Here is a 14169-nt window from a genome sequence, read left to right as displayed (position 1 = left end):
GGTTGCCTATGACAGAACAAGTGATTGTTTACTTCAGTCCTGTTCCCTTGGCCCAGGTATCACTCTCAAGTCTGCCAGAACCACCACCTGTCACTTCTCCCCCAATTGCCAAAAAGCCCACCCAGCCAGAAGAGAAACTCCACCTGCAAACTGAATTAACCAAACTAGAAGAGGGGCCCCCATTGTCTTCAGGAGGTAAGCCTAGCTTTTCTAAGGTTGGGAACAGTCCCTTAAAAAAAATCATTATAGTTCTGACTATTCAAAAGAAAAACCTTGAATGTCACACATTCCTCATGTTAACCTTTGGGCAGGGGAAAAACGTTTGTGGTGCTTGCTCAGAGCAAGTAGAAATGTAGGCCTCGGGAGTTAGGGTGAACCAGATGTAGCTTTTTAAAATGCAAAAGCAGGACTGATTTTGAAAGCATCCTTACTGAACACAACCAAAACATACCTTTCTTCTCTAGCAGTGGGCACTGATAAACAAACCACTTTCATGTTAATGGAACTGGCTATGGATGACACGGATTGCCAGTTGAGCAGCTATGAGGAAACAGGTTTTGAACTACAGCAGAGAGAATGCCAATGAAGCCTCTTTTTATGCCACATCTATCACCCCTAGTATGAAAGACATGCTGTACTCAAAGCATGCACTGAATATGTCTACCATTAATATGTCTACCCATGATTTTTCAGACTGGGGCTTTGGAAGGTCAGGTCTTGTGATTAAAGTTGAGAGGATATAGAAAGGCACCAATAGTTGTTTGTTTCTTTGATTATTTTAGTTAATTTAATGAAGAGTACACTTTTATAAATGTCATTCATGTCAGTAGGTAATAATACTACTAAAAACAAACAACCCCTTTTACCAGAAGAACTCTTGACATGACCATTAGAATTATAAAGAAGAAAAAGACCTTTCTTTATAAATCCACTAATGTCTGACAGTGTTTTCATGTTGAATCTGAATGCCAAGCGTCTTGATTTTCATTCTTTCATTTTTGCAGAAATGCAGAATTACCTTCACAACAGATAATTTACACATGCTTATCTTTATATTTCCATCATAGTTGGAGTCAAAGGAGAAAAAGGAGACCCTGGTGAAAAAGGTGAACGTGGCACAAAAGGGGACTCTGGAGTTGGTGGAGTTCTGCAGACAAATGGTGCTAAAGGTGAAAAGGTAATGTGATTACGTGTGGATCTCCTTTCCTGTTTTCATCATCCAAAAGGGACAAAGTTTTTATTTTTATTTTTAGGAATAGAGTCTCACTATCACCCTCTTTCACATCACTTACTCCCTGCCTTGAGCTTTGCCTCCTCTCGGATGCCTTCATGGTTGCAGAAGTCACTGTGATTGGAGTTTCTGAGCATCTTGTTGGGCTGGGATGAGCGGCATTTTGCTCTTTCAGAATGAAGTGGGGGCGAAATGTGATTATTATTTTTTTGCATGTGCAGTGAAGTGACTCTTCACCAAATCTGGTCGGTTTGTAAACAAATTTGAGAAGGTCTGCTGTAATTCTCATCCTGCCGTGTTTCTCCCTGAGTTGTGGATGATGGAGGGGAGAGTAACACTAACTTTTAGAACAAAAGCCTTCAGGAAGGAAGGAACTCAAGGAGTCCTGGTACTGCCATGAAGATCGGAGATAATCAAAATTATGACACCTGCTCACATTCTGCTGCTGCCAATATGTGAAATCATTTCCCACCACCAGCACCTTTCTGCTCTCTCTTTCATCTTTCGGTCATGTTTATGCTCAAGACATAAATCTGGAACAGCAGCTGTGCAGAGGACAGTTTTCTTAGTGTTAATTGCTTGTCCAGTGGAAAGACACAAAGCCTACTTTAGCTTTCTTCAACCTGGTGCACTCCAGAAGTTTTGGACTACAACTCCCATCAGCCCCAGCCAGTACAGCTGCACCGCTTGGGGCTGATGGAACTGTAGCCTGAAATATTTGGAGGACACCAGTCTGGGGAAAATCTAGCCTATCTGATTGTAGAGTGTGGTAAGAGCTGAATATTGAAGTGTATGAACCAGGAAGAAGGAGGCTTCTTACGTTCATCACACACTAACGCTCCCCCTTTTTGAAAGAGATGCTGCTTGCAACCCTGTACTGTGAACTTTCCTTTTTTATATAATAATAATAATAATAATAATAATAATAATAATAATAATAATAATAATTTATTATTTGTACCCCGCCCATCTGGCTGGGTTTCCCCAGCCACTCTGGGCGGCTTCCACAGAAACCAAAAAACACTAAAATATCACACATTAAAAACTTCCCTGAACAGGGCTGCCTTAAGATGTCTTCTGAATATCAGGTAGTTGTTTATCGCTTTGACATCTGATGGGAGGGCGTTCCACAGGGCGGGCCTTTAGGTCTTGTAGAAAACTTAACTTATGAGACGTGAGGTGTGGGTTGTTTGTTCATGAAAAACATATCAATTAATTCATCCATTGTCAAAGAAATGACCCATGAACTAATTTCCTTTGCCACAAAAGGAAGTTGGATTTGACCACGGGTGTTTGTTTCCTAAAACAGAGAATTCAACCTCATTTTGCTATGTTTTGCTATACTGAAAAGCCTTGTGTTTGTTTTTGCAGGGAGAAAAAGGAGAGCTGGGTGTTAAGGTGAGCCAAGCTGCTGCATTGTTTGCTTTTAAAAGTGGTTTCATGTGATGATAATTTATTTAGGTGGATTCCACCTATCCTATACACTAATAGGGAACTCATTCTCAGAGTGGGGATTGTTATATAGCCAAAACAGCACCATAGAAGGGTGAATCTCCAAAGTAGCCCATTGGGAGCTGAATGTGCTTAGTAGCCATGGGGCTCTAGCTGTGTGTGAGAGAACTGACAACAAGGGGGAGAGGAGGAATGGAATGGACTGACCTGAAGAGGGCATGGCTGGCTGAAACCCTGAGCAGAAGCATTCATCACTGCAACACTTGGTTGCAGGTCCCACTTGGATTTTTAAATGTAAATTAGAAGTTCATCCATATAGAAATATAGGCAGCTATGCCTTGCACAGTCAGGCCACTGGTCCATCTAGCTTGGTATTGTCTATATGGATTGGCAGTGGCTCTCTAGGGGTTCAGACAGGCATGCCAGAGATTGAAACGGATGCTAGCTGTAACAGAACAACATCCTTCCAGTAATGCACCCCTAAGATTTATGTAAAATAGTGAATATCCCTAAGATTTTACTGGTTATAACTCCAGAGCAAATATTTTACTGAATTTAATTTTTTAATGTTTTATTATGTTTTTTATATATGTTGGAAGCTGCACAGAGTGGCAACCCAGTCAGATGGACAGGGTACAAATAAAATCACCACCACCACCACCACCACCACCATCTGGTCTCTAACACTCAGTGGTGCCAAATGAGCAATTGCCCACATAGTGCCTTGGGGTCTGAGTGGTGGTTTCTGATGCAGTAATGTCTGCACTAACAGAGAACTGGAGCCAGGATGCTGATGCACAGCCTTATTCTAGAACATGGTGTGCAACCAACACACCTTTGTGAGAGTTCCTTGGCTTCTTGCAAAATATTTTTTTTTATATAATTTTTTTATTGGTTTTTCAACATATAATATAAGGCAATACAAACAACAAACACTAACAAACAAACATATAAACATGTATAATTTCATAAATTTCTTCATATACCCAATTTCAACGACTTCCCCATGCCTCCTTTTTCTGCATCCCTGTTTTAAATTTTTTCAGCAACCCCTGGTCTGAATTACTTATTAATTCCTTTCTTTGACCCTTTTCTTTCCTCTTTTCCAATCATTTATCGCTGCAAATCTGCTATGCTTTACCCATGGCATTTTAACGGCTTCTTGCAAAATAACCAAGGAATGGAGATGGAACTGCAGCTCACCCTGTCGCTCACATATGGGGGCCCTTTAAGGAGGTGTGTTGCAGCTGTTTAGTTCTCTTGCCACCCAAGGTGGTGGTTGGACAGGATGGTGAAGCAGCATCTGGACCGGCCCCATATGGGCAGAAAGGGCACTTGGCAGTAATTAGTATCAGACTTACTGTTCATCTTTCCTTGAAAATTACGTATGTTGCTTTTCTTCTGTTGGTGTGCATAACTGTATGTGCTATGGATATCTGTATTTGCAATATGGCAATTGTGTGCTATAGGAGGATACTTCCTTTCTTCAACTACCTCCTTATATACAGCACTGCTGGTGTTGAGCTTGCCAGTAGCAATGATTTTGAAGAGGATAGGGATTTGTGGCTGGAATAAAGGAAGGCAAAGAAAAAATGCACATGGATACCAGCAGAGAAATACTTTCAAGAGAGGAAAGCAGGAAGGCCTTGGTAGTAAAGAGGGTCACATCTGCCAGATGGCCACTTCTATATTCTCATGAGGGAATTGTTAAGTTGTGTGGGTGAACGTATCAGACGACACAGCGATTCTTCAAACAGCTCTTGTTTATTCACAGGCCAGAACAGAACTGAACTGAAGGGTTCAGCTAGCCTGCTTATATAGAGCTCCAGTACAACGTAACTGTAACAACATTCTGTAACTATCCAATCACTGAACGTCACTTTCGATCCCTTATTTGCATATGTGGACCTGAACATTCTACACTACAGTATCCCCCTGCTGGCCCAGGGTGAGATCTTCAGTACATGACAGGAATAGTATCTGATTGCTTTCATTTTCCATCTCTCCCTCTCCCTCAACCATGTCTAGGGAAATGCTGGCTTCGGATATCCAGGCGCAAAAGGACAGAAAGGGGAGCCTGGTGACCAAGGGTCTCCTGGCCCTGCTGGGCCCCCAGGCCCTCCTGGGACCATCGTGCAGCGCCCTGACGGTTCTGTGGTGGAGCAGGTTGCTGGGCCTCCAGGACCCCTGGGGCCACCAGGGCTGCCTGGGAAAGATGGCTTGCCTGGAAAGGACGGAGAGCCTGTAAGTAAACTCTTTTTAAAGGTAATGTCTGGTTTCAAGTGCAGGGTTTGTGTTAAGGAGGAAAAGGGGTTCTTCAGCTATGCAAACCACTTGCAGTCTTTGAATCCTTGCTGTTAAAATAACGGCCCAGTCAACACGTCACAGTAAACCATAGTTTATTGGTGGTTAAACTACCAGTTAATGGTTTACCAGACAGATGGCACCTTCCTCGCTCTTTCTGTAATATGAGCAGAAGCAACAAACCACAATTCCTGTCCTAGTGTCATGTTCAGATTAGGATTGTAACTTGTTTCACTCAAACCAATAATGATTGGTAAGCCAAGAACAAACCTTGACTTCATGGGCTGGAGCAAAACAAGCCACAATCCCCAGCGGAGATGTATCACAAAAACAGGGACTGTGATTTGTTGCTCTTGTTCATGTAAGGGGAGGAGCGAAGCAGGAACCAACTGCATTTCATAGTAAACATAGTAAACTTTGATTTACTGTGATCTGTGAAAGCAGCAAGTGCCTAAACTGCTGGTGTACGGCCAACTTATAAAACACCTCTAGAGCTGCAGGTGAGATCCCCTGTACCAGACTCCCAGGTGGCATTTTTTTAATGGAGATTTCAAAATGTAAGTAATTCTCATCTATGTAGTCCCTACTAGTAATGAAATTAGCCATCAGTCTTTCACACATTATTGAGTTTGTTTTCTGCATAATGTTCTCTTTAGGGAAATTTTCTCCTGCTTTTTTGATTGTATACTCTGTTCCTCCTATATGTGGTTGTGTGATCATTGCCTTCCATGGTTAGTTTCCTTTAAAAAATGTCTTTTTACTACCTTATCAGAGCCGCCTCAAATAATTCCTTCCTCGTTCCCAACCATATTACAATGGCTCACTTTGCCCATTGTTTGCTTCCTTCTTCAGCAACCTTTCTCTTTCAACAAGCCCTTTAAGTGGAGATTTTCATAGCCTGCAGTCTGCTTTGTACTGTAAACTATTTTTTAACCGTTTCTATATGCAGAGTTATTTTTAAATGTTTGAATTGTTTTTAATTGCTTTTACACTTCCTTCTTTCATGGTTCTAAATCTTTTATTTGTTTTATAGTTGTATATTTTCTTACTGTAACCTGCCCTGGGACCTTCTGGTGAAGGGCAAGTGTACGTGTATATTTTTTAAACCATTTGAAAGTTCTGACAAGAGGGATTTTTCCTATGTTTCATGGAGTGTTTATGGCTTTACGCTTGCCTTTCCCAGCAGCTATCTCAACCCAATTGCTTTGTAAGTGCTGAAGAGGTACCAAGAAAAGTAGGCCCGGGACTTAGGGCAGCTTGAAATGATAGTTGCTGAATTACAACTTTGTAGAAAATGTCTGGCATTTGCTAACCTCCTATGTTTTATTCTTACTAGGGAGATCCTGGTGAGGATGGTAAACCAGTAAGTTCTGCTCTTTTGTCCCTCAACTTTTCAAGATAAATTCCTCAACTGGTATAGTTATAGGGAAATAGATTTAAATTTAGTGCTTTCCATAAAAAAGTAGTTTCTTTCTTCTCTTGCCTATTTTAGGAGTATAGAAAATAATCCCAGTTCTTGGAGTTTCCCTTTCCTGAACTTTGAAATCCCTGTTTGGGGTTTTTTTAGTGGAGACAAAGTGCTGTGTAACAGTAACAGTAAACATAACAGTAAACAACCTGATCATAGTTTAAAAATAATAATAATAAATAAAAATGAAACAAAAATATTTTTTAAAATAAAAATGTTTTAAATGTATTAATATTTTATAGAAATACTTTATTGCATCACTTTCAAGCATGTCTGTGTCTGGTATTTTGTCACAAATGTTTGTTTATGAGACGTCAAAATAGTTAGAACATTGTAAACTAAGCCCCCAGCATGCATGGTGCGTGTACTGCTTCTTAACAGGAACTTGGTTTTATCATCTGTCATGGTTGCTTAGCTGAGATTCCTGCATTGCAGGGGGTTGGACTAGATGACCCTCAGGTCCCTTCCAACTCTGCAATTCTACTATTCTATAATCTATAAACAGATTTTCTTAATGTAGAGCCCGGGTGGCAGGTGCTGTTCATCAGAAGGCCCTTCATCTTGGAGTGACTTTCAGCTGCCTTGCACAGTGGCCTGGTTTGCATGTCACTCTAAAGCAAATTGGGAAGGAGCTTGCAGCTGCGTTCTTCCTCCACAGACCTATCTGCAGCTGTGATGTGCTGAGTTAGCCAAATGCATCATTTGAACCTGGGCTTGTGGTTTTCTATAGATTAATCATGAGCTTGTAACCAAGAAGAAAACCTTGTGTGGTGTGTGAACTGAGGTATGATGTGCAACTGTGTGTGTGTTTATAAACATGTTTTAGATGCTTCTCTGTGGCTCTTCTGGGATCACCCAGACGCTGTCACTTCCCTGACTTATTTCCTTTGCAGGGTGATGTTGGCCCTCAAGGATTCCCTGGGACGCCGGGAGAGCCTGGCCAGAAAGGTGAAAAGGTATGGGCTTCCGTCACATGGGCATATTCTGGTATCATTGAACTCTCAAGTTCAGCAGCCATCGGTGTTTTCTGAGCAGATTTCATTTGTGGCTGCTTTCTGAAAGTGTGGCCAATGCTCTCAGCTCTGTCATTTCCTCTCTTCACCTAGGGTGATGCAGGCATCGGTCCAAGAGGTTCTCCTGGGCCACCAGGGCCACCTGGGCAACCAGGATTCAGTTCAAAACTGGACAAGTTGGTGAGTCTCAGATACCCACAATAACTGCATGGGAAGAAGCTGTTCTCCTTGTCATTGCCCCCTCTGGTTGAAGCTGTCTGGTGTAGTTGTTTGCTTTCCTCTGAAGCCATATTTCACCCTTCCCTCTCTCTCTCTCACTCTCTCTTCCTCTCTTCCTTTATTTAAATATTTATAAACCACTCTGCCATTTAAAAAAATAACAAGTCTGTGTGTGGCATAATTTTTTATTGTATGCATTAATTTTCTTAGTGTGTTTTTTTTACATCCAGTAAAAATCATTTTATTTACCCAGACCTTTTCAGAGTTTATTTTTCATGCTGTATTTGTTGCTGTATTTATGATCTGTTTTGCTCTTAAATATCGCACTGCTTTTACCAATGTTATGTTTTATTGTAAGAAGTGCTGTAGGCAATTTGAGAGAGAGAGAGAGAGAGAGAGAGAGAGAGAGAGAGAGAGAGAGAGAACTTTTCTTTCTCAATTATTAGAACACCCTTCACAATGTCTTGAGTCTGACTCTCTCATTCGGGATAAACTTAACTCCTTATACTGTTAAACTCACAGCAAGGAAGCCAGAGTTAGGCCTGAGTTATGCAATTCTTTACCCCAGTAGCATTTCTCATTGGTGCGCTTATAGAACAGTGTGCTTTTCTTCCAGACGTTTATCGATATGGAAGGCTCTGGTTTTGGAGGGGATTTGGAAACCTTACGTGTAAGTACCAAAAAGCAGTGTGAACAGGTGCTGCCTTCAGAAGGATTTCTTCTGGGGAGGTGGTGTATGGCATGCTCCTCAGAAGTTAACTTGCACCACAAATGCTCTCTTACATTATATGTTCACACCTGATTTTGAATCCTGTGTTTCAGGGCCCCAGAGGACAACCCGGGCCCCCAGGACCACCTGGTGTACCTGGCTTGCCAGGACAACCTGGAAGAATTGGGACGGATGGCAGTGACCTTCCAGGGCCCCCTGGCCTCCCTGGAGTGCCAGGTCGAGATGGCAGCCCAGGACCTCCAGGGCCTCCTGTAAGTTAAAGAAGATGCAGGGAAGGCATAATTGAGGATGGTAAAATGCGAGTCTGTCTCCAGAAACTGTCCCAGCTCCCATTATTATGGGGCTTTGGCTTTGGTTGTCAACTCTTCCACTGCAGTTTCAGAGGCATGGATAGGGGTGGGAGAATTTGCCCGCTGCTTTGTTTGCTCCTGTGGGGTTGCTGGAGTTAGTGCACTAAGTAAAAGCTTGCCAGGTATTACCCAACCCTTAAAGTTATTGCACATTATAGGCTCCCTGTATTGCGTTAGCAGCATTTTCATTGGAGTTGACCTGAAACATGGTCTTGATTAATTGGATGCATATAAGAAACTTAGGCTTCTGTTCTGCTGCTTTGGGTATAGGTCACAAATAGTCCTATATATGTGTGAGCATCTCCAAAAGCTAAAACAGTATCACAAATATAAGCATGAGATATAATAATGTGAATATTGTTGGGATACTGCCAGGGAGGCAAAGTCCATCATAGCCCCCAAGCCGGCTGCCGGACGATCCATCGACCTCCCGTAGACAGGCAATATCAGCAATTAGCGACACGAAGCCTCAGAAATAGATCGCCACATTCTTAGGCTGGTGCACACTCTGTCAGCAGAATTCACACAGTGAGAGATGCACAGCAGGAGAGCATATTTACAGTTTATTTAGCGTTGGTCAGAACAAGGAAAAACGTGACCGCCTGCATCGGTATGCTCAGGCACCAAAAAAACGAAAGCAACTGAAAACATAAACATCCTGTGAACAGGAAATACGCAGACTCTGTGACTCACAAAGCCTGCTCCCTTTTAAGGTGGAACAGAAGTATCCTAACAAATATTTCACAATCTTGTAGCCAAGAGGTGCAAGTATGACAGTCTAAACTAGTAGTTTGTGGAAAACAGGGCAACCTGCTTTTCCTTTGGGGGTGTGTGTGTGATAATCTGTCCCAAGTTGCTTCTCTGCACAGTTCCAAACAATGGAGCTTCTTTTATGAATAAACACACACACCCGGAGCATCACAGGGAGAAAAGTGCTTTGTGGACACACCTTGGAGTGAAGAAACAGCGAGCAAGGGAAAGGTTTCACATTGAGAGCCAGTGTGATGTAGTGGTTAGAGCGTTGGACTAGGACCTGGGAGAGCAGGGTTCGAATCCCTACTTAGCCATGAAGCTCACTGGGTGACTTGGGCCAGTCATCATCACTTAGCCTAACTGAGGCATAGGCAAACTCGGCCCTCCAGATGTTTTGGGACTACAACTCCCACCATCCCTAGCTAACAGGACCAGTGGTCAGAGATGATGGGAATTGCAGTCCCAAAGCATCTGGAGGGCCAAGTTTGCCTATGTCTGGACTAACCTACCTCACAGGGTTGTGAGGGTGAAATGGGGAGGAGAACCGTGTATAGCACCTTGAGCTACTTAGAAGAAAAAGGTGATATATAAACGTAATAAATAAAATAATAAATAAATCACACACACACACACACACACACACACACACACAGTAATCTTTCATTCAAAAGTTGTGTCCAGTGGAAAATAGCTTTCATTCTTTTGGTACACAAAGACGTGTACCATATGTAGTTCTGTTTAAAGGGAAGAGACGGTATCTTTTGACAAGGAATGGGCTTGGGATTAATGGATGCAAACTGGCTTATGGCAGCTTTTAAAACAACTTTCCTGTTCTAATCTTTTCCAGGGCCCTCCCGGTTCTCCAGGAAAAGATGGGATAGCTGGCCAGCCTGGACTGAATGGAGCTAGTGTATGTATATTTCTCTCTTTGCTGTGCAAGTTCCTTTCACAGAGCTGTAATCCTGCCTCAGCAAGCCTGAGAAAATAGGCTGCCTCTGGCTTGAATTTAGTAAAAAAAGAAAAGCACATTCACACTTCTTTTCCTTTGCTGTTTCCAGGGAGAACCAGGAGAACTAGGCCTCCCAGGAGCACCTGGACCTAAGGTAGAATAGCTCACTTTCTGGGTACAATACAAGGACAGGACAGAGTAAGACTGAGGTTGTCTTTTTCTCATAGGTGGTTCAGACATTTAATCTTCTTTTCCTGCTTCTCAACCTTCCTATTTTCCATTTACTGTCCCCCACCTAACTAGAACACTCTGCTTCCTATCTCCCCTGATGTGTTAGAGATACTTTCTTACTACTACAGAGCCCCATACAGGGGAAGACAAAAAATGGAGGTAACATCTCTGCGCATGTCTTTGTGTGGCACCAAAAAATGCAGTTTGATATGTGTGCAGAGGTGTAATAACAATACAGTGTGATCCTGCATGTTGAATGGTTTGTGGAATTGTGGGGAGAAAGCCCCCTGCCCTCTATTGCAGTATGACATGCAGCTCTGGGTGTTTTCTAACACGTTCTTTGAACTGGCCTAATTGGTGGTGGTAGTCCCATTTTAAAAAAATAAAAATAACCATGTAAGGTTTCTTTTCTCACCTAGGCACTGGAAAAGACACATATATCCGCATCTCCTTCTATTAACCCAGCACTCTTAAGAGATGTAAAAGAAGATGCAGATTTTTTCCCCTCTAGCGTTTTTGACATTATTTTATTAAAAGCAAGCTTAAAAACATTTCAGATGAGAATGCCTTTATTATTGAACACTGATAAGACAATAGCATCTAGCTATAAAATAAAAGCAGCCTATATTTCCTGTAAGCTACACTTCCCATAGACCATAATTTACTTTCTCTTTTTACTGCACATGTTCTGCCTGATAATGAACAATATACAGACTTTGGGTACAGTCCTGAAGCCAGTGTGTCTGACATCAGATTTCCTTACATATCCCCAGTACACTTGCTTATGTAAAAGACTTAAACGTGTGTGTAGACCACCAGTTTGGGCCACAGAAACCACTCCTGTACAGGAGTGCAAATAAACTGTTGTGTGCATTCAGAGGTTCTGTGTGGTGCATATCTACATGCTAAGTCAGCTGCAATTCGACAGCTGCAAAATTCAAAATATGCAGGCTGAGTTAGTCCCCAATTTTATGCAATTTAGGGTGCTTCCTCTGTTCAGCTGCACACACTTACATCATTGTAACACTTGTGGCATTGTATACTTCAACCAGTGTGAGCATCTGACGACAGAGCGCAGATCAGAAGCATGTGCCATTCTGGGATGTGATGCGCATACAGATGTTTGTAATGCATGTAACGAGAGAGAGGCAGCATTGCAAAGTTTTCTTTCAGAAATACTGTGCATAATATCCTATTACCAGGCTCCTTTTGGCCCTCTTGTACTTTCCTTCTCTTTGCTCTTTTCAAACATCCTTTCCTGTTTTCTTCCAGGGCAGTAAAGGAGATGCAGGGTCTCCGGGAGCACCGGGTGAAACTGGCCTGGCAGGCCTTCCTGGGCCCATGGGTCCCCGAGGACAACCTGGTCCTCCTGGCCCACCTGGGCCAGCCTTTGGGCCTGGATTTGTGAGTACCGTATTTGAAATGCCGTTGTTGAATACACCACTGTTCAGTGGGCCCCATAAGACACAAGAAGTGCAAAATGTTGGAAAAACTTGGTTGTACTACTAATAGTTGTTCCATCAATGTGTGAGGTGCTTAACAGATTACCAAACAAATAGAAATGGTCCTCTTTTCAAACTCAATGTGAACATGGATGAAGGCAATAAAAGGAGGAGAGACAGGTGGAGGCAAGGGTAAATAGGTGACTGTGCATTAAATTAAGTTACACACAGGCTACAGCCACGCATTCATACCACTTTAACAGTCATTCCTTTTGCCCCAAAGAATCCTGGGAACTGCAGCTTACAGACCTACAATTTCCAGCCCCCTTGAACTCTGCTTCCCAGCATTCTTTGGGAGGGGTGATTTAAATGTATGGTGAGACTTTGCTTCAGTAGGAGATGAAGACTAAGGGACTAAGTCAAAAGTTTCCTGGGAAAAGAGGGATTTGAAGGATGTGAGAGCGGAGTGATGTCACATAGATGTTTAGAAGGGAGTTCCAGGTATAAGGAAAAGCAAGGAAGAGTAGAGTAGTTTGAGGGAGCAGGAGATGGTCAGAATTATCCACTGCATCTCTCTCAAAGACCAAAGCAACTGGCTTTTCTCTGTCAATCTCAATTTCCGTACCTCCATAGAAATGAACCAAGTGGTTTAGGCACATGGGAATTTTTACACTAACCCTATGACTTTGGCAACAATGTATGCAAGAACCAACTGTCTAATTAGATAATGTTTGTTAGGAACAAAGAAGGAAAGGAAGAGAACAAAGGAACTAAGCAGAATATTGAAAATAAAAGGAGCTCTTTAGCTCAAGTCTAGCTCATCAAGAACCAGTGACTTAGAAACAGGCATAGCTGGTCATTTGCAGGGTTTTCTGTTGGTCAGTGATGGACGAGGGACTTTAGTGTGAGTGACAAAAGACTGCATGGCTGTAGCTTCTCTCTCTTTTTTTAAAGGGTTTCCTACCCACATTGCAGTTGAGTGTCCGGTGGCACTTCTCAGCCAATTATTTGCCAAGTAGTTTGTAAACACCTGTAGGGGAGTTAGAGGGGTGAGGATGACAGGAAGCTCCTGGGGATGTGACTATCTTAGTGTTGATTCTCACTGGGATTTCTTGATGTTGCTTCCAGAGGGACCTATCCTGTGCTTGTGTATTTGGGAACTTGGACATTTCTGGCTTGCTCAAGCAAAATGGGTGGCAAGGGATCACGGCTTTTCTCCACAGTCTTTACCTGATGACAGTTCTGCCTGGAGACTAACGCCATCCATTCTTTCTTAGGATGACATGGAGGGCTCAGGGCTGCCATTGGTTTCTGCTGTTCCTGGAGCACGTGGACCAGAAGGGCCACAGGTATTCCGCATTCCATTTCTCAGCATTGCCTTCCTCCAAAGACTCCAGCACTGTGAGCACCTGCTGGGGAGCATGCAGGATTTGAACAGCAACAAGCTTTATTTATGAGTAAAGATGCATAGGAATGGGCTGCTAATCAGTTTATATTTTTTATGAGTGTTGAGGTTAACCTTATTGCACTGTGTGGCCATGTGTTGCCACTTGTGATTAAGGGGTGCAGACCAAAGAAGAAAGTTATGAGCCTTTGAAGTTATCTTTAAAAATATATATATATATTTATTGAAATTTTCAAAAAATAATAATAAAAAAAACCATAAAAAACAAAAGAAAAACAACATTTAAAAACACTTAAAATTCACATCTTACTTTCAATGACCAATTTCCTTGACTTCCCCACACCTCCCCTTCTTGTATTCCAGTTTCAATTTAAGCTCAGCAAGTTCTTGTCCCCAAACTTTACCATATTTTCTCTATTCGTTTTAGTTATCCAGTTTTAACTTATAAACCTCAGTCTTTATACATCAATACTTATTCTTAAAAATCTTTTTCTAAGTTCACCCCATCAATTTAATTAACCAACTTTAACTTAAGAACCTCAATCTTTATACGTCAATACTTATTCTTAAAAGTCTTTTTCTAAGGTCGGCCCCAATTCCCTTCCCTAAAATCCCCATTTTT

General features: G+C 42.2%; 1 protein-coding gene across 7 annotated transcripts in view; it reads left to right on the top strand.

The window, feature by feature from the left end:
* Positions 1-14169, top strand: part of COL18A1 (collagen type XVIII alpha 1 chain) — a 151302-nt gene that overhangs the window by 112611 nt on the left and 24522 nt on the right. For all 7 annotated transcript variants that reach the window (XM_053397590.1, XM_053397601.1, XM_053397580.1 and 4 more), the window contains 13 exons: positions 57-195; positions 1068-1177; positions 2603-2629; positions 4712-4927; positions 6324-6350; positions 7349-7411; positions 7562-7648; positions 8304-8357; positions 8510-8668; positions 10368-10430; positions 10579-10623; positions 11973-12104; positions 13420-13491. In XM_053397590.1, coding sequence (XP_053253565.1) covers positions 57-195; positions 1068-1177; positions 2603-2629; positions 4712-4927; positions 6324-6350; positions 7349-7411; positions 7562-7648; positions 8304-8357; positions 8510-8668; positions 10368-10430; positions 10579-10623; positions 11973-12104; positions 13420-13491 — 1194 coding nt within the window. The remainder of the gene's footprint in view (positions 1-56; positions 196-1067; positions 1178-2602; positions 2630-4711; positions 4928-6323; positions 6351-7348; positions 7412-7561; positions 7649-8303; positions 8358-8509; positions 8669-10367; positions 10431-10578; positions 10624-11972; positions 12105-13419; positions 13492-14169) is intronic.

The sequence above is a fragment of the Podarcis raffonei genome, chromosome 1 (assembly GCF_027172205.1).
Source record: "Podarcis raffonei isolate rPodRaf1 chromosome 1, rPodRaf1.pri, whole genome shotgun sequence".
In the NCBI taxonomy this organism is placed as follows: Eukaryota; Metazoa; Chordata; class Lepidosauria; order Squamata; family Lacertidae; genus Podarcis; species Podarcis raffonei.
This window is presented reverse-complemented; position numbering and strand designations above follow the sequence as displayed.